The sequence below is a fragment of the Schistocerca gregaria genome, chromosome 10 (assembly GCF_023897955.1).
Source record: "Schistocerca gregaria isolate iqSchGreg1 chromosome 10, iqSchGreg1.2, whole genome shotgun sequence".
In the NCBI taxonomy this organism is placed as follows: Eukaryota; Metazoa; Arthropoda; class Insecta; order Orthoptera; family Acrididae; genus Schistocerca; species Schistocerca gregaria.
In genome coordinates, this window is record NC_064929.1 from 74,880,858 (window position 1) to 74,905,962 (window position 25,105).

Below are 25,105 nucleotides of genomic sequence, written 5' to 3' on the forward strand. Positions count from 1 at the left end.
CTTTGCACAATACTTTTCAAATGGTATGACATGCATATTAAGTGGTACATTAGAGTATCCTAAACTTAACTTTCCATTCATGACAATTTCAGATCACAAATACCCCTATCGCAAAAATACAAGAGAGGAAAGGTATTTTACTGCCTACAGTAGAAACAGGAATGCAGCACAGGATCTGGGGTAGTACTGAGGAAGATGGTCTGAAATTGAAAAGTTCTGTTCTAGTGTGCAACATACGAGTGACATATGAGACTAAGGCAACAGTAGCTAAGCACCTACGCAAAAGGGTCAAACTCTGAGGCGAAAGACAGTACATACTGTCCTGAACTTACAGGGTCTACTCCCACAAACAACCAATTGGGCTTCAGTTAGCAGCAGTTTGAGATACTGCAAATATGTGACACAAAGAATGATCTTTGCACATCTTTACCTAAATATTATGGAATCCAAGTCAAAGGGATACTCTAAGATGCCAGTTGTCGGTACACGTGCACGTAGGATGTCTTGTTCGGTCGGAAGAAAGTCAGATCTCTCGATCCTCTCTAAGTCGCTCAGGTAGCTGAAAATTCACAAGTCGATGCATTTTGTTTTTTAATTATGGACAGGAGCTGAAAATTCACATTATGGGGGCAGAGTCACCCCTCGGTGTCCTTTATTCTTGTGTTCACTTCAACGACACAAACTACAACACACAGCATGCACATGCATAAAAAAAGCAATAATTGTGTAATTCCAACCAGCTTCCGGATGGTCTATTTCTTCTGAAACATGCCAAGAATCACAACTGGCTGCTGCACAACCATACAAGTCTTTACCACTATCAACAACTCTAGTAAAAACTTTTACTTCCTTCATTAATCCTTCAGGAATGTACAATGCCACATACTAGTAATACAGAAAATACTGGTCATTCTTCCACCTTGATTTCCTCTCTAATTTTTAACACTGGAAAATCAATATACTCATAATAATCTTAATCAAAAATCAGTTCCAAAGTAGTCTTCAAGAATAAGATAATCCAGACTATATGTTAACGTTAGTGAAAATCTGCGGCAAAGCTTTATCAAACGCACCTCATCAGAGTGGAAACAATCTAGAATGTAACTGGTGCACTGTGTCTCACAATGTTCAGTCGATTGCACTGATGTATGGCATGTAAACTGTGGAAGTAGCACAGCTATGGAGTCATTCGAGACTGACTTTACAATTGAGACTCACACATGACTGGACTGGCACACACTGCTAATAAAGTCACAATTACTGGTAAAAGGGCACTCACTGCCACCGCGAGTCGCACATAATATGACTAGAAGATGAAATGGCAGTTCTAAATTTATTTCTTTGCATAACATGCCACATTTGGACGTTTCATTTGACATTTAAAGCCAAAATTACTGATAATTTAGCATAGCATGAAAGAGGCTTTAAAACATACATTAAAAAAAAAAAGGATTTTTAAAAAAACATTATTTTTAACTTCTCCATTATCTCACATCACTGGAATGTTTGAAAACAGTTTATATATTTACGTGCAAAACACAGTATTATGTTACTTTGTCACCTTTTCTCCAGCCAGACTACTGTGATTGTATTAAAATAATGATATGCATGCACTTTGAAGTGGCTGTACATTCTTCTTCAAAGCCTTTTGGGCATTGTAAACCGTATCTATCCTGTTAGATGCCCTTTGTAGGCCAATTTGAAGTGGTTTTCTGACTTGACCGACCACAACTTTATCATATCATATCGTTTCCCTTCACTTCGCTTGCACAACTATCAAATGTTAACAGTTATCATTTACACCCTTTACAGACAAAACACTCCACCACGATCTGGACTGCCATGGGACACTTGTGTGGTAACTTCCAAGGAAAAAGAAGTAAATGAGTACTGATGGTACAATATTGACTAACAAACAAAACACCAAAAATTTTATTTCACAATGGAGAATAAAGACTAATTAAACAGCCAAAGCCCATAAATTCCAACAATATAGAAGCAAACAAATTAATTATTTTTACGTCATTTTACACTTTCGAGGATACAAAATACTTTCACACACAACGCATATCTTCACAACAATGCTTTGAGCTTTAACTTTGTAACTAAAACGGCTGTTCAAGTTTAGGCAGCGTACCAGTGTGATAGCCTATCTTTACTTAATCTGTCTCTTGTTCCTCCTCCTCCCTGTATAACTTTAATTGTTTTGAAAGCACATACTATCTGGAAGCTGTTTGCCAGAAATTTGCTAAGAAGAGGAAGACAACACAGATACAGAAAAAATTCATGCACACAGAAAGAGGTCCCAGCAGCCCGTAGAGAGAAAAGAACCGCAAAGCCAACACAGTTTCCATTCCACATGCAGCAGTAGAGAATGGAAAGCCACCATCAGGTCACGAGATGACGGCTGTACCTAAAACGAATCTCCTCCAGATCAAACGGATACTCTATGATGCCGGTGGTGGGCACTCGCACTCTCAGGATGTCCTGCTCCGTCGGGAGGTAGTTGGGAGCCGCCACACGGTCTATCTCCGACAGGTAGCTGCGATCCAACAGAACGACATACTTGACACAGTTACAAAAGTGAGAAGTCAATAAAACACCTCCTGGCTCAATCCAAGGCAAAAACAACAATTGTGATACATATTATGCAAAACAAAGACAAGAAGTAACCAATCATTTAGTTATGTGCTAAAGTGCCAGCTTCTTATTGTCAAGTGACTGCTTAACATTTCAGTTGATAAGCTATTACCAATATTTATAGAAGCTCATGATTATTTGTAGAATATGTCAAAACTGAATTTTAGAGGTAAAATGTTTGCTTTCCAGTGACTGTGTGACAGATTTTGTAGTCTTACAAAATTCTCAATTACTTTATTCTTCTATATCTGGTTTACTGTTTGATTTACTAGGCATATTTGATAAGTAACGGCCATTCTAAACACTTATTAGCTTCTTCAACCACTCTGTACAGTCCTCTGCCCGTACATTTACAATGTCAACAATGGAAGCCTAGTGTCTTAGCACTTTGAAACCTCTGTCCACGAAGTGGACTGCTTTGAGTGTGAACAGAGGTAATGTGATGCGAGTGAAAGTGAAGAGAGGGTGGGGTGTGGTCTACGAGTTTCTGCTGGAAATGCTGAACCTTTTCCTTTGTACAAGCAGCAGTGCAGAAATAAATGCCATCTTTAAGCTGTACTTTCCTTGGCAACAGTTTACCTGCCATTTATTTTGGCTGACCATCTCAGCCTTGCAAGCATTTCACAGCAATGGCCGATCAGATTACAGATTTTGCTCCACTTGCAGTACGATTTTGTCGGAAGCTGGATTTGGCACACCACTCTCCATTGTGCAGCTCTGTACTTTCAGTTTTAAGGCCTCGACAGAAGGTAATTACTGTATGCCCACAAACTAGACATGGCTGACCAATCTGAGCAGCTGTAGGTCCATTTGTACACAAAAATCTGATTACAGACACATTTCACAATTTGTCTTTTTCCTGGTCTCTATCCTGTAAATTCACGGGGTCGACACGTTAATTTCTGTTTGTCATTGGCAGTCAGGAATGATGGGGCAGATGTCTCTTCCTGTGTGCCCCCACCCACTGAGCAGATTTTGTGTACCCAACTGTATATATCTGGTGCTATTCCACATGAAAGGGTGGAAATGTTTTCTACGTGTTCATGTATTGTCAGAGGCAGGATGTGGGTACCAGCCCAGTGTTTATCACGTTGGACGTGGAAAACTACCTAGAAACCACACCGACCCTCATTACGAAGGCACGGGGCCAGCAACGCCTCCCCAAAACCCTGAAACAACATGCTAGCGCACACGACTATCCGGGCAATTACACTTCACCATTTGTAGGAACAACAATTCACAAAGCTGTTGTCTGGTTTTACCAACAGTGAAACAACTACTGAAGCAAAACAATAACTTTTGTGGCTTTGTAAAATCAATAGATGGGGATGCACTTGTGCAGCTTTCTTCTCAGCTACTGAAGTTTATGTACAAGTCAATGGCCCTTACTTTTTCACATACACATTGTAACTACCCCATCCCCCTTCACTGTATTAACATTGACGTCGTTTGGACTTCACCCATCTCTACTCTTCACAAAATTATAAGATAGACTTGCTGGCCATTACTTACCTTCAGGAGGCACTACGCTAGCTTTTGGAACTAATAGCTTCTCCCTCAGGAGAAGACAGGGAGAGTCTGAGGAACCAGTATTGACCAAAAATCATCCATGTCCATCTTTCAGCAACCCATTGCACTCATGTATTCCCCTCGTATTAAAAAAATAAAATAAACTGCCCGTTTTACCCTTTCACTGCTGCAGATGAGCTCTCTGCATCCCGTGCCGAGGCTGCTTTCATTACGGCTGTACTGCTTGCCAAATTCTGGTGCCTGTGCTGAGGGATGGCGTTCCAGCCAATACGAAATACTAATCATCTGATTTTTTGAAAACTATTGGGTGAAAAATTTTGACTTGTTGCACATCTTACAGTCTGGTATCTGTACCCAATAAAGAACTGAATTTCTTTTCCTTATCTGTCATACATATTATGTTGCATAAAATTAAGTAGAATCGTGCACAAAATTTTAAAGAGTTTACAGAAGTAAAAACTCATTAAGAGAACTTCACGCAAAGTTGATTTTACCTTACAAATTGCAGTGAATGAAATATAGACAAGTGACTGAAATTTCATTTAAAGCTGAGAGCAGAATAATGTCTCATTACGTTCTCAAGTTACTGGATTTTATATCCAAACGTCAGTAGCGAGCAACGGGTCCATTCACATCCTCATACATCGCAAATCGTGAAGTCATAACAACTGTCATTGTGTATAAAGGATTTGAGATACTGAGACGAGGTTTTCTGCAAATGATAGCGTGCAATGAGGTAGATATGTTGTTTGATAAATACTTTAAACCTTTTTATTCATCGCAGTATGGCAGAAACTCGTTTGCAGCAGTGAGAGGTCAGCAACTCAGGACACATTCAGACATTCATAGTAGTGTAGAAAATTCCAAGTGGCACGCATATACACACCCACAGCACCTGGGGTATGGCATAACAGGACACTTATACATCCTCACAGCAGTGGAAGGGTTAAAGAAAGATTACTCTGAGCCTTTGCATTTCTCAGCTAACGTAGCATAATGTTCCTGGCATGACCTTCCCTTTTAGTCCCTACACTACTTTGAGAATCTGACCGTCTTCTTCCTGAAAGTTAACATACTGCCACTATGAAAACAAAAGCGTCACATACCTCAAATATCGACAAAATTATAGCAACCTGACATTCCCAAACGTCACTGTCCGTATAAGATTTGATTCACTAAATACTGATCTAATGTAATTCGTATTTCAGTTATATGACAAATGTTTTTAAAAACCTGTTAGATATGTTGTGTGACAACTGCTTTTGGTCGGATCGAGACTGCACAATGAGTACATCGTTATTTTATGTTTATAATGAAGTGAGTTACAAATGTCAGTTTATATGAATAAAAACAGTTATCTAATGAACATGTCACTATTCTTTCGCTACAAATTACTAAATTGTGGATTATATGTATTTATGATAGGTAAGTTATCTTGGTAGGTAAGTTATCTCGAAAGATAAAGTAAAATTTCAAAACAAAGCCACGAAACAGTGAAAGAATCAGGTATATCTAGAGATAAATAGACACAAATACGAAAAATTTATCTGGGAGGACAACACTATCAAGGATTCGAAACATTACACAAACTAACCACACTATTGAAATAAGGGAAACTGGCTGCCTTGCAAAATGCATGCAAACTTTTTTCCAAGTCTACAGAACAGCCCAAGTTCAGAACCAATCCAAATGCTATATAAAGGATAAGGAAACAAGCACTTCCGACACATACCTCGCACAAGCTGAGGATCAGTATGGAAGTGTCGAGGGTGGCAGAAGGTGAAAGGATAGTGTGTTCCCCGAAGTGCATCAAAAGCAGAAAGGCTCACAAATGGAAATTAATAACATGTTTTACTGACATGTGACAAATGTACTCAACCACCACAGTTGTATGGAGTACATTTATGGGAGGATGGGGGGAGAGGAGGGGGGGGGGGGTACACACCAACAACACACTTCTAAACATGACCAACTCTAAAGCTTCATTTGATTTAAGAGCCCTGCCAAGTCTTCAGCAGCTTTGTAAACAGAGCCACCGCAGTTGACACATCTGTACAGTGCTGACATGTCGGCAAAAGCAATGTGTGCTGTGAATGCTGTTAGAACTGAGTACCGGGCACAAAAGTGCTGAGCTCGTGATGAATTTACTCAACTCAGTGAAAGGGTTAGCTTTATTTCGAGCTTCTCAGTGAGTCTGTACACACTGTACATTTGTCAAGACAGTTCAATCTAATTCTACTTTCACCAATAAACACAGCAAAGGAAACACATGTTTTTAAACTGTTAGTACTTAGTTAGGAGTGGAGCTACTGACCTCGAACAACTGTTGGCAGTCAACTCAGACAACGTTTCAGTTGCTTTGGAATATTGGAGTGTAGAGGGCATTGTTTGCTTATGGTCAAGCAGTTCTTTAGAAACAATGCCTCGGCAGTCACAGATTAACAACTTTTCCATCAAAAGTTAATGTCGGATGCCGAGATGCAGTCCCTGATCAAAACACTGTACTCCAACGGGTTGCAGCATTTAGGATTACTGGATCTATGATGAAAAATACACCACCTGGCCTTCCCCATTCACTCTGAATTCCGGGAAACAGAGTGAGAACAGCAGTTCTCGATAATCCGAAATGATCCGCTAGGCAACAGACTGTATCCTCGGGTACATGCTTGCTTCATTGCATCTTACACAATAGTCACAGATTTCACCTGTGCAAAATGATAATTGCCTAACAGCTAAGTAAAACGGATTTTGTGCAGCACAGAGAATTTTGTGGCATAATGGAGATTATTCTTACAGCAGATGCAGATGTCCCAGTATTCACAAGTGATGAAGCCCAATTTCATCTGAATGGTTATATGTTAACGAACATTTTATTTTCTTTCTTTTTCTGGAAAGAGATGAGCCGCAGTTACTATTACATCTGTGCACTGTGTCTAAATGTTCAACAACTTTCTTCATCCAGAACTTGAAACGTGTCCAGTGTACTCGAGAGAAATAAGGTTCCAACAGGATGGTCCCTTAACTCTCACGGTGAGAACATCCACGGAACTGGTTCAACAAATGTTCTCAGGACATGTCATGTCACCATATGGTAATGTTAATTGGCCCACAAGCTCATCTGATTTATCGAGCTGTAACTCCTTTCTGTGCGGTTACTTGAAACTGCAGTGCAATGACACAGCCCTACACAATTGATGACCTCAAGAGTTCCATGTCAGGAAACTGAAGCTGTGCAAAATGATGGGTTGGAGAGAACCGTAACTTTCAGGAGAGGATCCAAATTCGTGTCTGGCAAGGTCACCTCAACGACATTATTTTCCAAGCCTAATTAAGGTATGTAGATTTTAAAAATGCAATAAAGTACTACTACTGAATGTAAGATTTTTCTAAAAATAAAACCAGGCTTTAGTTATTCAATAGTGGAAAACAAGCATTTGTTCTGCTTCATCCTGTAAAACTAACAACAATTTTTACAGAGAAGTCCTTGCAATTTAATTCCGCTTTTTAAAATACTGTTATAACCTTATTTTGAGTGATTACTATGAGATGAAGAGAGTTGCAGAAGATAGAGTTGCATGGAGAGTATCATCAAACCAGTCTTTGGACTGAAGACCACCACAATCAAACAGAACATTTCAAATAGTTCTGTTATCTTATAGAATGGGTGTTTCTCATCATGAATTTTGTAAAGCAAGCACCGAGCAGATTTTGGGAGTTCGCTGAAAAAAATATTATATTATGCGAGTTTCTGGTCTTTGTCGGTCTGTCACAGTGTATCGAAGTCAAGTTAGCCTTCTGTGTAACAATGGTTTATATTCTCTCTAATGCCAGGCTAGAGGTACTTTTAACACAAAGCAATTAACTGTCACATTCACAACTTTTGTGGAACTGTACTGAGAAAATTGACCATTAGTTCATTCATCAGGGCAGAAAAAGTGACAAGTTGCAGACAGTAAAAAGAATTGCATTCTTTTTTAAATTTCCCCAACCAATCAGGCTCTCCTTTCCACTAACAGAACTAATAGTTCCCAAAACTAAGATAATGTCATGAACTTTTATGTGTATATACAAGCAGTATTCCTCCTGGAGTTAAATTTTGGCCAACAATTCTATTTCATAATTTCAAGTATTTATATATTATTTTCTGTAATTTACAATGTTTTAGTTTAAAAAAATAAAGAGCTCTGTGTTGTATGCATTTTTTCACAAATAATACACAGTGACAATATTTAGGCACCAACACAGGAGATGATAATTTATTACTATTACTGGGCAGAGCATGTTGAAATTCAGCTGTTATTGTTATTCCCTCCAAACAGTCACACTATACCACATCCCCCTGCCCCCCTCTTTGTAAGTGGATGTTTTAATAATCTGCATTTCAATCATTATCTCAGAAATCATTACCACAAAATAAAAACATTCTATTATAAACAGGATGGTTTTATCTTTTCTGTTTTTAACATCTTTTTATCGTCTCCAGCAAAGTCCATACTTACTATTTGGCAGAGTCTGTGAGCTGGTACTCGCGACGCCTGTCGTAACATTCCTGAATTCCTGCATCTGCCCACAGATCCTTGATGGCCTCAACATATGGACTTTCAAACGTTGTTACTGTTTCAAAGTCCACACTTCGAATGAGTTCTGCTTTTTCCTATAGAAAAAGAAAAAAATTGCTTTATAAATACAGAAAGAAGAAGTTGTTATTATTTATTTATTTATTTATTTACACATCTAGTTTCGTAGAACCAAATTGAGGAGCAAATCTCCAAGGTCACGGAATGCTATTACTATCTTCTTCATCTTTATCTTTATCTTGAAAGAATACACCACCGTTTGACTGTATGTTTCTTGTGTACAACCTAGATTTCGGCTTTCATGCCATTTTCGAATACAGTTACCTTACACAATCAACATCATTTTGCTGTGTACTGTGCAGGATGGTAAATACACAGTTAAACACATTTACTTAACACTGATATAAATTAATAGTGGAACAGCTACATCTTAAAGGCATAAGCTAATCTTGTGTTTACCTGCTTTGGGCGTGATGTGCTTGTGCAACAATGTGCTGCTTTCCTGCAAGACCTTAACTTTGTACTACTTACATGTATGTTAAGTACGTGTTGAATGCGTCGAAATGTGTATTTGTCGTCCTGCACAGTATACAGCAAAATAATATTAATGGTCTAATAACATTGTACTTTATCATGGTGTGAAAGCCAAAATCCAGACTTTACAGAAGAAAAATACAGTAATATACAGTCGAATGCCATGTACTCTTTAAAAAAAAATTACTATATGACAGTGGTTCAGCACGGTTGAAAACGTTTTTGAAACAAATTATAAACTAAGACTCACTCGTTAAAAGAATCTTGTGTTGCTAAGGTGTAACTACGAATGCTCAATTTTTACTCTGTGTAATGTCTTATGCAAGAGTTCATTGTTACAGTTTTATCTTGTTCAACTGTGACCAAAAAATCTGTTCGTTCCAATCAGGTAACATCTGTAAAGAACTATGCTAACAGGTTATGGAACCAGACTGCATACTTCAGCATAATATATATTTTTAAAAAAACCTGGGTAACTACTGGCACATGCACAGTCCTTTCCTAGTTTGAGGAGAGACATCAGAATAGCCTCTCCCCACGAGTTGGGAAACCGGCCTGTCTGCCGTATCAAATTGAAACAGTCAAGAAGGATTTCATGTGACTGGTGGAAAATGTCAAAGCATGGATTACCAGCTTTGGCTGTGACCGGGTGCAGTATGCTTGCCCTTCACAACAGCCACACAGTAGAGCTGAAATGCCAGATCCTAGCTGGCTTTGGCAGTAGCGTTACAAAGTGCTCTGCCATCATCTGGGCGATGCCACCAGGCATTTTTTGGAGACAACGTGGCTTCAGTACTGGTGCTATTTGGAAACAAGTGTGTTTACTGGAAATCCTCCCAATGGATTCCCAAACTTCCATAGAACAAGTTGAACAGTTGATGGGCCCAGTTGATGCGTGTCCTGGAATGCTTTATTTTTTTGTCATCAGTCTTCTGAGTGGTTTGATATGACCCATCACGAATTCCTCTCCTGTGCTAACCTCTTCACCTTAGAGTAGCACTTGCAACCTACGTCCTCAATTATTTGCTGGATGTTCTCCAATCTGCCTTCCTCTACAGTTTATGCCCTCTACACTTCCCTCTAGTACCATGGAAGCCATCCCCTGATATCTTAACAGACGTCCTATCATTGTCCCTTCTCCTTATCCATGTTTTCCACGTATTCCTTTCCTCTCTGATTCTGCGTAGAACCTCCTCATTCCTTACCTTATCAGTCCACCTAATTTTCAACAATCGTCTGTAGCTCCACATCTCAAATGCTTCGATTCTCTTCTGTTCCGCTTTTCCCACAGTCCATGTTTCACTACCATACAATGCTATACTCCAGATGTACATTCTCAGAAATTTCTTCCTCAAATTAAGGGCAATATTTGATATTAGTAGACATCTCTTGGCCAGGAATGCTTTTTCTGCAATAGCCAGTCTGCTTTTGATGTCCTTGCTCTGTCCATTATTGGTTATTTTACTGCCTAGGTAGCAGAAATCCGTGACTTCATGACCATCAATCCTGATGTTCAGTTTCTCACTGTTCTCAATTCTATTCCTTCTCATTACATTCATCTTTCTTCAATTTACTCTCAATCCATACTCTGTACTCATTAGACTGTTCATTCCATTCAGTAGATCAAGTAATTATTCTTCACTTTCATTCAAGATAGCAATGTTATCAGCGAATCTTAACATTGATATCCTTTCACCTTCAATTTTAATTCCACTTCTGAACTTTTCTTTTATTTCGATCATTGTTTCCTCGACGCATAGATTAAACAGTAGGGGTGAAAGGCTACATTCTTGTCTTCGCCCTTTTTAATATGAGCAATTCATTCTTGCTCGCCCACTCTCTTTATTCCCTCTTTGTTGTTGTACATATTGTACATGACATCTCCCTATAGTGTAAGCCTACTTTTTTCAGAATTTCGAACATCTTCACCATTTTGTATTGTCGAACACTTTTTCCAGGTCGACAAATCCTATGAAAGTGTCTTGATTTTTTTAAAGTCTTGCTTCCATTATTAACTACAATGTCGGAAATGCCTCTTTGGTGCCTTTACTTTTCCTAAACCCAAACTGTTCATCTAGTGCATCCTCAATTTTCTTTTCCATTATTGTGTATATTGTTCTAGTAAGAAACTTAGATGCACAAGCCGTTAAGCTCATTGTGCGGTAATTCTCGCACTTGTCAGCTCTTGCTGTCTTCGGAATTGTGTGGATGATGCTTTTCCGAAAGTCAGATGGTACGTCAGTAGACTCATATATTCAACACACCAACGTGGTAAGTCATTTTGTTGCCACTCCCCCCAATAATTTTAGGAATTCTGATGGAATGTTATCTATCCCTTCAGCTTTATTTGACCTTAAGTCCTCCAAAGCTCTTTTAAATTCTGATTCTAATACTGGATCCCCATCTCTTCTAAATCAACTGCTTTTTCTTCTTCTATCGCATCAGACAAATCTTCCCTGTCATAGAGGCTTTTAATGTATTCTTTCCACCTATCTGCTCTCTCCTTTGCATTTAACAGTGGAATTCCCATTGCACTCTCAATGTTACCACCCTTGCTTTTAATGTCACCGAAGGTTGTTTTGACTTTCCCGTATGCCGAGTCTGTCCTTCCGACAATCATTTCTTTTTCGATGTCTTCACAGTTTTCCTACAGCCATTTTGTCTTAGCTTCCCTGTACTTCCTATTTATTTACATTCCTCAGCAACTTGTATTTCTGTATTCCTGATTTTCCCAGAACATGTTTGTACTTCCTCCTTTCATCAATTAACTGAAGTATTTCTCCTTTACCCACGGTTTCTTCGCAGTTACCTTCTTCGTACCTATGTTTTCCTTCCCAACTTCTGTGATGAACCTTTTTAGACCTGTCCATTCCTCTTCAACTGTACTGGCAACTGAGCTATTCCTTACTGCTGTATCTATAGCCTTAGAGAACGTAAGTGTATCTTGTCATTTCTCAGTACTTGTGTATCCCACTTCTTTGCGTATTGATTCTTCCTGACTAATGTCTTAAATGTCAGCCTACTCTTCAGCACTACTATATTGTGATCTAAGTATGTCTGCTCCTGGGTATGCCTTACAATCCAGTGTCTGATTTTGGAATCTCTGTCTGACCATGATGTAATCTAACTGAAATATTCCTGTATCTCCAGGCCTTTTCCAAGTATTCCACCACCTCTTGTGATTCTTGAACAGGGTATTTGCTATTACTAGCTGAAACTTGTTACAGAACTCAACATTTTCTTAATACCCTTAACTATGTGTCTAGCCTTGATTCTCACAACTCTAAAAGGGTGCAATGTTGACTGCTGTTGAGCAGTATTTAAATTGCCGAAGAGCCACACACTTTACCCAGATTGCTGAGCAGCACTCGTTGCCTCATAAGGTGACTCGAGGACTTTGGAACGGATACGTCAATGGCACGATGGATCACTCTTGTGATACAATCCATACACTCCTTGACACTGTCGCGGTGTTCAAACACAGCCATCTGGCTAAGCAGCATCCAGTTAGCCTTGCTGTCCACTGATATTAGTGACTCCTGTTCAGTAATGCTTCATCCATTAAGTCGATCCAGAGCGGGAAGTGGTCACTGGAATGAAGGTCATCAGTTGCTTCCCACAGCCTGAGTTTGCAAGGGCTGGAGAGCAGAAATACAGAATGATGGCTGAGGATGACCCAGTAACACCCGGGAAATGAATGAGTCTAGCAGCATTGAGGATCCACAACACCTGAGCTATCACGATGTTCTCAACGACTTGACCCCTGGGGCAAGTATAGTTCAAGCTCCACAATACATTACGGGCAACGAAATCATTGAGTTGGAGAATTGGGTGGGTAAGTTGTTCAGTAAGGACTGTCAAAGCCTCAGTGTCAATTGCATGTAAGTACAGTGAGCAGACAGTGATCCTTTGAGCCACACAAACTGCAACAGCTACAGTGTGTATGTATGTAATCAAGGAGAGGGCAGAGCAGTGGTGTGTGTTTCTGGCAAACTCAGCAATCCCTACCTTGACCCTTTCCCCAGTAAATTCATCTTTGTGGTACAAGGTATAGCCCCACAATACAGGGGCATCAGATGCTTTAAAATGCGCTTCCTGCACAGAGGGTGTTCCTGTGCTAGGAGTATCAGTTCCTCCACACGTGTCGGAACCCACTGAACCTATTAATGTGCCAATGCAGTACAGGGGCCATTTATCACGGGGGTTGCCCTTCCACCATCTCTCTATGTCAGGGACGGGAGCCCATAGTGGGTGGAGGCTAAGACTTGGAACGAGAGGAGTGCCCTATACCAACATTGAGGTCCATTGGAGCTGAGGGTGAATCACAAGAGGCATCAGGGAGAACAATGTCGACATCATCGACGACTTACTTCCTGCCTCTATCAGTGGCTGATTCTTTGTCTTTGTTTTTGATTTTTATTTGCCCTGAGTAGGCTTTAGAGGCACAACCGTGGAGGTGGTAACAGCACTGTTGGATGGTGGATCACAATGAACCTCTGGAGGAGCAGTGAGATCCACGGCGTCAACAACCGCAGCCTTTTCTGTTGTTCTGGGAGAAGTAACTGCTGCAGCAGCAGGACCACAAGTGCACTGACAAATTCATATTCTAGTGCCTACACTAGCAACCTCTACTTCTGTAGTAGCATTGGCCTTCTGAACAGGCTGTTTAAGAACAGAAGCAATGAAGGTAGTGAACTTTGAGGCTGGCAGGCCCTTTCACATCTTTTTGGCCTCATCACACAGGATGCACATCTTTGTTTTAACCACGTGTAATTTTCTTTCTTCAAGGAAGACACTTCAGTCCCTACTCGAGACAATACAATCCCCAGAGCAATTTACACACATCAGACGAAATGAACAACCGACTCCTTTGTGGGCAGCCCGACTACATTTGCCAAAAGTGACTTCTTTCTTTCAACCTAGAAGAGTGTGCCCAAAGTGCCGCCATTTAAAACAGCGCATTGGGTTGGGGGACACAACACCACATGCTTAGGTGAAGGAAATCTGCCTTGATATGCTTTTCAAGTTCTTTGAGGAGTTATTTGAAAAAGACCCGACATTGAAAATGGCTCTGAGCACTATGGGACTTAACATTTGAGGTCATCAGTCCCCTAGAACTACTTAAACCTAACTAACCTAAGGACATCAAACACTTCCATGCCCGAGGCAGGATTTGAACCTGCGACAGTAGCTGTAGCGTGGTTCCAGACTGAAGCGTCTAGAACCGCTCGGCCACTCCGGCCGGCACCTGACATTGAGTTCTATACAAATACCTGATGAACTTCTGTCTATTAGGCGTTTTGGAGTACATTTGTGAACAGGCAAGTGCAATAAAAAAGAACCAGAATGACTTAAGTGCACTGATGTAAATTGAAAGTACATATTGCACTGTTTACTAACATTCATACATGAGTGTGACTGATGAAAGAAGACTCGTTGCCAGTAGTGATGAGTTAACTGTAATCAGTGTAAATTGACATTAACTCATTTTTTTCTGAATTTCTGCAGAAGAACACTGAAGCAACCATCAAATTTAACATTTCAATTGTTGCTGGAGGATATCAACTGTTTCAAACACTTATAGCTTATGACTGAAATTTTGTTTGTTGGCAGTGCAGATTACATAAAAACATCCAAATATCTTCTGAAAGTGACAGCAGTCTACACTCCCTTTTATGAGACATGTACTTTTAGCACATCTGTGAAGCAAATAACTTTAAAAAACATGTCCCTCTTGAAACATTTTCAAAAAAATTGCTCCAAAATAAGGAACAACACTGTAAGCAACAGTACACAGTACTAAGTTATAGTTATAAAACAAACACAAGAGTTATGCGTAGTGATGTGTCTTTTCCTTTGTATTTTTTCCCTGCTGAATGTTTATTTTTCTGTATATTGTGATCCAATCACATTAATGTGACTACTGCATATGTTCGACATCAACGTGCAATAACCATTCACAGGGCAGGTGGCTCCACTAGCAGTGCAGGAGGGTATTTAGCTACAATATAGCAGGTCAGCAACTGGAAGCAGTTAATTCCATAAATTATCTGGGGGTACGCATTAGGAGTGATTTAAAATGGAATGACCATATAAAGTTGATCGTCGGTAAAGCAGATGACAGACAGATTCATTGGAAGAATCCTAAGGAGATGCAATCCGAAAACAAGGGAAGTAGGTTACAGTACACCTGTTTGCCCACTGTTTGAATACTGCTCGCCAGTGTGGGATCCATGCCAGATAGGATTGATGGAAGAGATAGGAAGGATCCAACAGAGAGCGGCGCACTTCATTACAGGATCATTTAGTAATCGCGAAAGTGTTACGGAGATGATAGATGAACTCCAGTGGAATACTTTGCAAGAGACACATTCAGTAACTCGGTACGGGCTTTTGTTGAAGTTTCGAGAACATACCATCACCGAGTAGTCAAGCAGTCTATTGCTCCCTCCTACATATACCTCGCGAAGAGACCGTGAGGATAAAAATCAGAGAGATTAGAGCCCATACAGAAGCATACCGTCAATCCTTCTTTCCACGAACAATACGAGACTGGAACAGAAGGGAGAACAGATACAGGTACTCTAAGTACCCTCCGCCACACACCGTCAGGTGGCTTGCGGAGTATGGATGTAGATGTAGATATAAAGTGTCAGGAGGATGCAAAAAACAGCACAGTTAGCGTCGTAATCCTGAAATGGAATGATTTAGCTGACGTCCAAAAGACTGTGACCACTGGCTTTTGGGCCGAGACTGGAAGCATTTCTGAAACGGTTAAATTTGTCAACTATTAGTATGCCATCATTGTCAATGTGTACCGAACACGGTAAAATGGCGCTACCTGAAATCAGTGCTGACGCAACTGTAGTGCACCACCGGCCACAGATGACAGGGTCGAACGACAAGTATCCAGATGAAACGCGGAGCTTGACAGTGTCTCGTTAACAACTGCTCAGCTAACGCTGCTGCGTAAGAGCCTCTGCAGCACGCGTCTGAATCACGCAGCCACGCCGACAGCTGTTCACCGACGATGAAGGATGGAATTTGACGCCAATACTGCAGCTCGCTGTCCTCCGAATGGCAACAGGTGGCCTTTTGCTGTGAAGCATATTTTATGCTCCATCAGACAGACGGTCATTGGCACAGAAGTGTCTGTGCTGGAGGAGGAAGTATTATAGTCTGGGAAATGTTTTCGTGGCATTCCCTATGTGATCTTGTCATTCTGGAAGAGACAATTGATCAACCCAAGTACACATTTAACCCCTATGCGAGTGTTTCTTCTTGGCACAATGGCATCTACCAGCAGGATAATGCAACGTGTCACACAGGTCACAGAGTACGTTCCTGGTTCGAAGAGCACAAGGATGAGTTTACCGTAATTCCCTGCCCATCAGGGGCAGGGCCATGTGTGAAAGCAGACGTGTAATACCCACTTGGCCACAATTTCTGCCCAGTAATTTACACTAGTATAACTACCAGCTAGGTGTCTGCACAAAAGATTGACCACTGCCGAACTGTGGTCGAAAGATGAGCTGATCACCAAGTGGTGGAACACGCTGCTGAGCACAACAGGCTCCAAATGGCTGCTTCACAAAATGTGCTATCCGGATTAACTCGCAACACGTTCTTCGTTCCCATAATATTCCTGGACTCTAGTCTCCACTGGCTCACTGTCCCACAACCACTTCCAGCCCACCCCAGGAGCCTGACTTCATTCACCCTGCACCTGCACCCACTCCCACTCAGTCTCTGTTCTGTCATCCTCTCCCAACAGATTCCTCCACGTTATCAGTGCTCACGTCATATTCTTATCCCATGCACCTGCTGCATTCCTCGACACTCACACCCACACCCTCACCCTTGCCGTCCTGCAGTACTCCTTACGAAATCCAAACAAATGGAAATCACAGAATGATAGGTCTATGCTTTAAAGAGTAATCAGAATGAGTCCCGCCAGCTCATAGTCAGGTGTCTGCTTTCACTGGGGCTGTCTCCCCTTTCCTCTGCCACTACTTTTTGGAAGGTACGAATTCAGGGGTGTAACAGAACCAACATTTCATCGCAGTTCACAATCCTACTAAAAAATCCGTAACCTTCTTCTGCAAACTTTGCTGAAAGTGTCTGACGCACCTCCAAATGTCTCAACCTCTGAGTTTTGGTCAAAAAGTGAGACACGCATCTGCAACATCCTTTTACACAATTGTAGGGCATTTGTGATGATCGTGTGACACCTCCCAAACTTATTTCAACCTGTTCTGCAATATATGGTAATCTTACCTGTCAAGCATTCAAGAATGTCTCAAACTACACAGAGATTTTCATCTGAAATGCTGGTCCGAGGATGGCACTCTTGTTTCTGATTTTCCACACATTCTGTCCTTCCTTGAATTATTTACGCCAGGCAAACATATGCATACTTGACAATGTTTGATCACCGACATGCGCTGTCGATCTCTGGCAAATTTCTGTCACTCCTTCTGTTGTTGTGATCTTCAGTCCCGAGATTGGTTTGATGCAGCTCTCCATGCTACTCTATCCTGTGCAAGCTTCTTCATTTCCCAGTACCTACTGCAACCTACATCCTTCTGAATCTGCTTAATGTATTCATCTCTTGGTCTCCCTCTACGATTTTTAACCTCCACGCTGCCCTCCAATACTAAATTGGTGATTCCTTGATGCCTCAGAACATGTCCTACCAACCGATCCCTTCTTCTGGTCAAGTTGTGCCACAAACTTCTCTTCTCTCCAATCCTATTCAATACTTCCTCATTAGTAATGCGATCTACCCATCTAATTTTCAGCATTCTTCTGTAGCACCACATTTCAAAAGCTTCTATTCTCTTCTTGCCCGAACTATTTATCGGCCATGTTTCACTTCCATACATGGCTACACTCCAAACAAATACTTTCAGAAAGACTTCCTGACAAATCTATACTCTATGTTAACAAATTTCTCTTCATCAAAAACGCTTTCCTTGCCATTGCCAGTCTACATATACTCTTCACGCAGTATTGTATCTCCCATTTCATCTTCATCTACCTCCTCTTCCATTTCCATAATATTGGCCTCAAGAACATCGCCCTTGCATAGACCCTCTATATATTCCTTCCACATTCTGCTTTCCCTTCTTTGCTTAGAACTGGGTTTCCATCTGAGCTCTTGATGTTCATACAAGTGGTTCTCTTATCTCCAAAGGTCTCTCTAATTTTCCTGTAGGCAGTACCTATCTTACCCCTAGCGAGATAAGCCTCTACATCCTTACATTCGTCCTCTAGCAATCCCTGCTTAGCCATTTTGCATTTCCTGTCGATCTCATTTTTGAGAAGCTTGTATTCCTTTTTGCCTGCTTCATTTATTGCATTTTTATATTTTCTCCTTTCATCAATTAAATTCAATATTTATTCTGTCACCCAAGGATTGCTGCTAGCCCTCGTCTTTTTACCTACTTGATCCTCTGCTGCCTTCACTACTTCATCCCTCAAAGCTACCCATTCTTCTTCTACTGTATTTCTTTCCCCCTTCCTGTCAATTGTTCCCTTATGCTCTCCCTGAAACTCTGTACAACCTCTGGTTTAGTCAGTTTATCTAGGTCCCATCTCCTTAAATTCCCACCTTTTTGCAGTTTCTTCAGTTTTAATCTACAGGTCATAACCAATAGATTGTGGTCAGAGTCCACTCCTTCACAAGCACTAAATTTTATATTTGTGTGTTGTGAAGTGAAGAGGTGCACCTACTGGTCTGACATCGTGGGCACTGCCGACGACGCTGTTAGAAGTATGTAACAACAGGCTATCCCCATTGCTAATGGGCCCCACCCAACAATACTAGAAATGCAAGTCTGATCCAAACAATGCTGATGCTCAGGAACAAAAATCCTGTTTATAGTTGATTCAGCCTCATAAGTAACACTCAATGTGAACTTCAGAAAATTGAAAATGTCTTCACAAGCAAAACTGTCCCATAATGAAAGCAAAATAAAAGCATATTTAAATCTTTACAATGGCAAGTAGTAATGCAAAATGTTATTCAGCTTCCAAGTGACATTCTCTTATGTACAGAACACACTGGGATAGTTTACTTTTATTTTCACATGTCAGATTTAAAGGTTCATCTTTCTAATGAGGTCTTTAATGATTTGATCATATAGGTGAAATATGCAAACAAGCAAAGAATTTCCAACTGCAATTACTGAAGTGGAACAAGTATCAGTAGAACAGTATACACCTACTGGCTTCTTCATAGTATACTTACTGTATGTCTATCATAACCAATTATAATAAAAATTAATTGCATATTACTAATTTCATACTAAGTCTTTAATGCAGAGCAATGGCTACTTACTATATTTGAAGACTGCGCATATTGTATCTTTAGTAACTCCATGGCCCTAATCATACTTTGCATGGCCATGAATATGTTCTGGTAAACCAATTTGATGAAACCTCGTTTATCTTCATCAGAGTACCCAGAGCCGTGGATGATACGCATCTGCTTGATGAATGTGGACTTCCCCGACTCACCAGTACCTGTGGCATATGAGTCAACATTTTATTCACTGCACAAACATAATTCAAGCAATATAAAAAAGCACACTCATGATTCAGAATTACTGCTAACAAAAAGTTTAATTTAGCTTGGTTATGTATGATCCTTCGATCATAACTGCAATATCTTCATACAGTTTCAAGTTAGTCAATTATTTTACAATGATGGTACATTATCTCACCATAAAATCTGGCAAACTCCTGTTGATCACACACACGCACACACACACACACACACACACACACACACACACACACACACACAGTATGCAAAATTCTTCTATGGCGAAATAACCCAAGTCAGGTGCTTTAGCCTACAGCAGAGATAAATACCCAATAATGAACGACTAACTGCAATGACAGAAGAGAATCTGAGAAAAGGAAGAAAAAAAATTATTATATGCAGGTCAGTGAGCAGATTACATAGAAGTTTACAGTTTGCCTGGCAGCACTTTTAACTTATCCGCACACTATATTATTGATTTAGGCTGCTAAGTAAGATACATCTAGAGCCGATGTCACTTGGGGGCTTTTACTTCACATAATCCTGAACTCAAGATGAGATGCAATAACATATTTACGATATACATCTCTTTTGACATTACATGTCACGGACAAAAAAAAGGGCAGAAACAGATATACAACTTCAAATGGCCAAGACCACTACTGTACAGCATTTATTGTGATGACCAGTTTCAGCAAACTATGTTGCCATAGTCAAATCTCTGCAGTACACTTCACTGAAATCTTGACTAGACGTACTGCAGGAGATCTGATGATAGCAACATAGTCTACAGGAACCAGTCACCACAATAAATACTTTACAATAAAGGTATTGGCTGTTTAAAGTTTTGCATCTGTTTCTGCATTAATCCACATTGGCCCCCACTTGAAAAGTCAAGCATATACAAAAAATAGGGACAGAGGGGCATTAAATGCCACTTTTCGCAGAAATGGGAGATTTCATTACCTAAAGATTAAATAAGCGGACATATTTTATTGGCAATTATAATGGTTTTTGTGTAACTCCTAACCAATCATCACATAAAATTTAAATTTCACAAATCATGACAACATATTACCTACACACGTAGCACAAGCAAAATACTGATACATTCAAGTACGACTTTATATTGAAACCTGTACAGTACTAGAATATGAAACCACCACTAACACCCCCAACTCTTCAATCAATCTAACTCCCCTTTAAGAAACTGCTTCCAAATGTTTCATATTTTACAAATGAATTAATATACTATACATTTGACATTAAACATGTAGGCAAGGAAAGGGATAGAAAAGGACTGAAATTTTGTTTGAAGTTTGTTGCCAGCTGATAGGAGCTCTCAAGACATTACACGACTAGTCCAGGTAATTTGTGCTCAACTTTTAAGAAAAATCTAGGTCCTCCCTCTTTCATGTTTAGGACATATCTGCTGATCTATAGGTCGTACAATGATATAATTTTGCAGGCACATTCAATGGTATATTGAGAATGTCTGCAGAATGTGTTGTAAATAGAGATAGTAATAAAGAAAGGAATAAAATGTCATGCCTGATGTTAAGTTTTACCGGATATACAGTGAAAAATTAGTAAGCAATAAACTTGTTTCCTTTCATCGTTTTGCTATGGGTTTCAGTGTGATAAAGTTTCACAATGGTTCAAAATTATGTGTAAAGTTTGTTGGAAGTCGCTAAGTGCTATCATTTTCATATACTGGATTAGTATTGGGTCATTCCATGTCAAATCACCAAGGCATTGACACCAACCATGTCAGGTTTTGAGGAAACTAGGTACAATTACTTCCTTTATCATCCTGAAAGCACTTGTTAATTTTTTTTCCTCTATCTCTTATATTTTTTAATAAATTTTTAACGTTTTTGGATTTGGCATTGTTTCAACAGTGTGAAATCTTAACTTAAATGTGTCCTCACAACTAAAAAAAATTGTATATTAAAGAATACGCAAGACATCAGTATGAAATTTTGGAATAAGTTTGTGTATTATATCTAAATGTTAAAAAAATTACCATAAAGATATATTGAAATCTTCCAAATGAAAAAAATTTACAAGGATTTTTTTAAATTATTTAGCTAAAATGTGTGTAGTTTTACAAAAACTGCAATATCTGGAGTCTCAGACCTGATAGAAAGCTCAAATTTGTTTTAAAATAATCTTAATTGTATAGGCTATTAGATAAAAGAAAAATGATTTTGGCTTTTCAACCTGTTTAATAGTTATCTAATTTTTAAAATAATATTAATTACATTTTAAAAATAAAAAGTACCAAGTGACAGACACCGAAAATAAGTTTTTGACTTCTTGGAGTAACAATGTACGCTTGGATTTTGTTTTGTTACTCCCGTGTTTTGACGTAAAAAATTATTGCAGTGTTAAATAGTGCTTGGGTAGTATTTTATTAAGTTTATTCGAACTTTCAGTAAGTACTGTTACTTAGTTTACAGTGATTCTTTTCCAATATCCTATAAAAGTAACCAGAACAGTATTCAGACCAGAAGTGAAATCAGTATGTCAGATATTCAAACCTGTAGCTTAGGGCTATTTAAAAAATCTGACTTTCCAAACAACCTACACACCTTCAAAAAAGTTACAACCGGTATCTGAATTGAGTGAGGAAGAAAAAAGATTTGATCCCAATCTGGAATTAATCTGAGTGAATTTAAGAATATATGGTCACACCACAGCTACTACTTTTTAAATGTTTTGAAAAGTATCAAACATGTGTAGACCCAATAAAAAAAAACACAAAAAGCCCATCAAAAAATCGTTGAGCAGTGTAGGCTTGGATCTTTCTAAACAACTACTGACAAAAAATATTAGCATAAAACCTGGACAAAAGCTTTGCTCAACATGCCGTAACATTTGTGAGGAAAAATTAAAGAGTTGAAGTCAATGAAAGTGAAATAGATGATGAAGTCATGGTTGAATTAGAATCATTGGAATCCAGAAATGAACCCCTTGTACAAACAAACATTGCTCTTGATAATTTAGGTTTAACACCGATAAAGCTTCATGGCTTGTCAGAACAAAGTAAAGGGTCTTATTTGAAAAGGAAGGTTAGCAGTATTAAAAAGACTGCAAAAAAGGCGGTTTCAAAAGCATTAAAATATGATGCACGAAGTTCTGATGATGACGAAGAAGATACAAGTGTGGTTGAGAAAGCAAAGGATTTTGACGTGATGATTTCTCTTATGAAAGAGAAGATTTCATCTGTTGGGAGGTCTAGAAAAATCCAAATTCTGACCTTGGCACCAGATTCTTGGAGTCGAAATAAAGTGATGAAAGAATTTAATGTAAGTGAGTATATGGTGCGACAAGCTAGAAAGCTAAAATCTGAAAAGGGTATTTTGGAAACTCCTGGTCCAAAAAAGGTAAAACTCTTTCTGAAAATACAGTAAGACTTTTAACATTTTTATGAAAAGGATGAAAGTTCCATAGTGCTACCTGGAACAAAAGACAAAGTAAGTGTTAAAAAAAAGGTGTACATGCAAAAAAAAGACTCATTTTGTGTAGCTTGACAGAACTCTATTATTCTTTCAAATGGGAGAATCCCGAGGTAGAAGTAGGATTTTCAAACTTTTGTTTGTTGAGACCTAAATGGTGTATCCTTGCTGGTGCTGCAGGCACACACACTGTATGTGTATGCAGTATCCACCAGAATGTTAAACTATTACTGGATGCTGTGAAAATTAAGAATCTTATAAAGACCTAATTAAGATGTTTGTGTGTAAAACGGAAAACCAAAACTGCATGCTTCATCATTGCAACAGCTGTCCTGCAAATACTGCATCAACTGAGTACTTAACTGAAAAACTAAGTAAAGATTATGATTTAGAAGAAGAAATTGTAATCAACGGACAGGGCAGGAATGATCAAACAGTCTATCAGTGTTGAAGACTACATTTCTTTATTGGTTAGGTCATTGGAAAAGCTCACCCCCACACACATTTATAGCAAAATCCCAGTCAGCAGCCTTTAAAAGATTGAAAGAAGACCCACCCAAAACAGCAATTATTGTGATGGATTTCAGTGAAAATTATTCCTTTGTTATACAAAATAAGATACAAAGTTACCACTGGAATAGAGGTGGTTGTACTCTACACCCAGTTGGAGTTTTTCTAAGAAATGAGGAAAACAATGTTTTTTTTTTCCAACCAATGTTTTATTAGTAATGACCAAGAACATGACACTGGTTTTGTTAACTTTGTACAAAAAGAAATTACAAAGTGGCTGTCATTACATCATACTGACATTGACTCAGTTCACTACTTTACAGATGATTGTGCTGGGCAGTACAAAAATAGAAACAGTTTTAAAAATTTGACTGAACACGTGAGAGACTTTAATTTGAAGGCCCAACACACTTTTTTTGCAACAAGTCATGGGAAGTCAATTTGTGATGGCCTAGAAGGAACTATTAAAAGAATTTTAAGGAAAGCCAGTCTACAGCTTTCAGACAAAGAACAAATAATGACAGCAATCAATGTGTACACGTTCTGTGAAAAAAATATTGAAAACATTCATTTTCACTTTATTGACAAAAAAGAAACTGATTTGCCACGGTTAAAACTAGAGAAACTTTTTTTAGCAACCCGAAGCATTCCTGGAACAAGAAGTTTTCATAACTTCAAACCAGTTCCAACAAACAACCTTGAAATTAGAAGGACTACAGATAGTGTAAAACCCTCCTTAGTCTTTTCTTTCCATTCTTCTTCTGATTGGGTTCGTGTTGAACCACCCATTAATAGCTACGTGCCTGCAAATTATGATGGTAACTGGTACTTTGGACTGGTAAAAACAATATTCAATGATGAAGAAGATGCAGAGATTCTATTTGTTAATCCTTCAGGACCAGCTGCATCATTTTATTGGCCTGAAAGAGAAGATTCTTGCATAGTGCCCTTGGAGCACATAGTCTGTGTAGTAGACGCACCACAATCAAGCGGCACTGTAAGAATGTATTACTTCTAAAAAAATTGTATCAACAGAAATGAAAGCTCTTGGATGAAGTGGAAAAACAGTCTGAATCACCATTAATGTTTATTAAAAAGACAAAATTACTCAAAAAAATTCAATATTTCAAGCAACCAGTTGGGTTATATATAAGTGTCGTAAGTACACTATCTTTGTACATAACTCTAATGTAATCTACTATAATTAATAAACATATTAAAAAGCCATCATTATTTTTGTTTTATCAAGTAGCCTATATGTTTAAATTAAAACGAATTTGAGCATTCTATTAGGTCTGAGACTA

The 25,105-nt window shown here is 39.1% G+C and overlaps 1 protein-coding gene across 10 annotated transcripts in view; it reads right to left on the reverse strand.

Annotated features, from left to right (window-relative positions):
* LOC126293764 (guanine nucleotide-binding protein G(q) subunit alpha) overlaps positions 1 to 25,105 on the reverse strand; it is an 88,568-nt gene that overhangs the window by 57,278 nt on the left and 6,185 nt on the right. For 7 of the 10 annotated variants that reach the window (XM_049987146.1, XM_049987149.1, XM_049987150.1 and 4 more), the window contains 3 exons: positions 19,624 to 19,808; positions 8,670 to 8,824; positions 2,414 to 2,542 (listed from right to left, as the gene is read on the reverse strand). In XM_049987146.1, the coding sequence (XP_049843103.1) occupies positions 2,414 to 2,542; positions 8,670 to 8,824; positions 19,624 to 19,808 (469 nt within the window). Of the gene's footprint in view, positions 1 to 430; positions 560 to 2,413; positions 2,543 to 8,669; positions 8,825 to 19,623; positions 19,809 to 25,105 lie in introns of all 10 variants that reach the window. The other 3 variants (XM_049987147.1, XM_049987144.1, XM_049987141.1) reach the window with 1 other exon arrangement.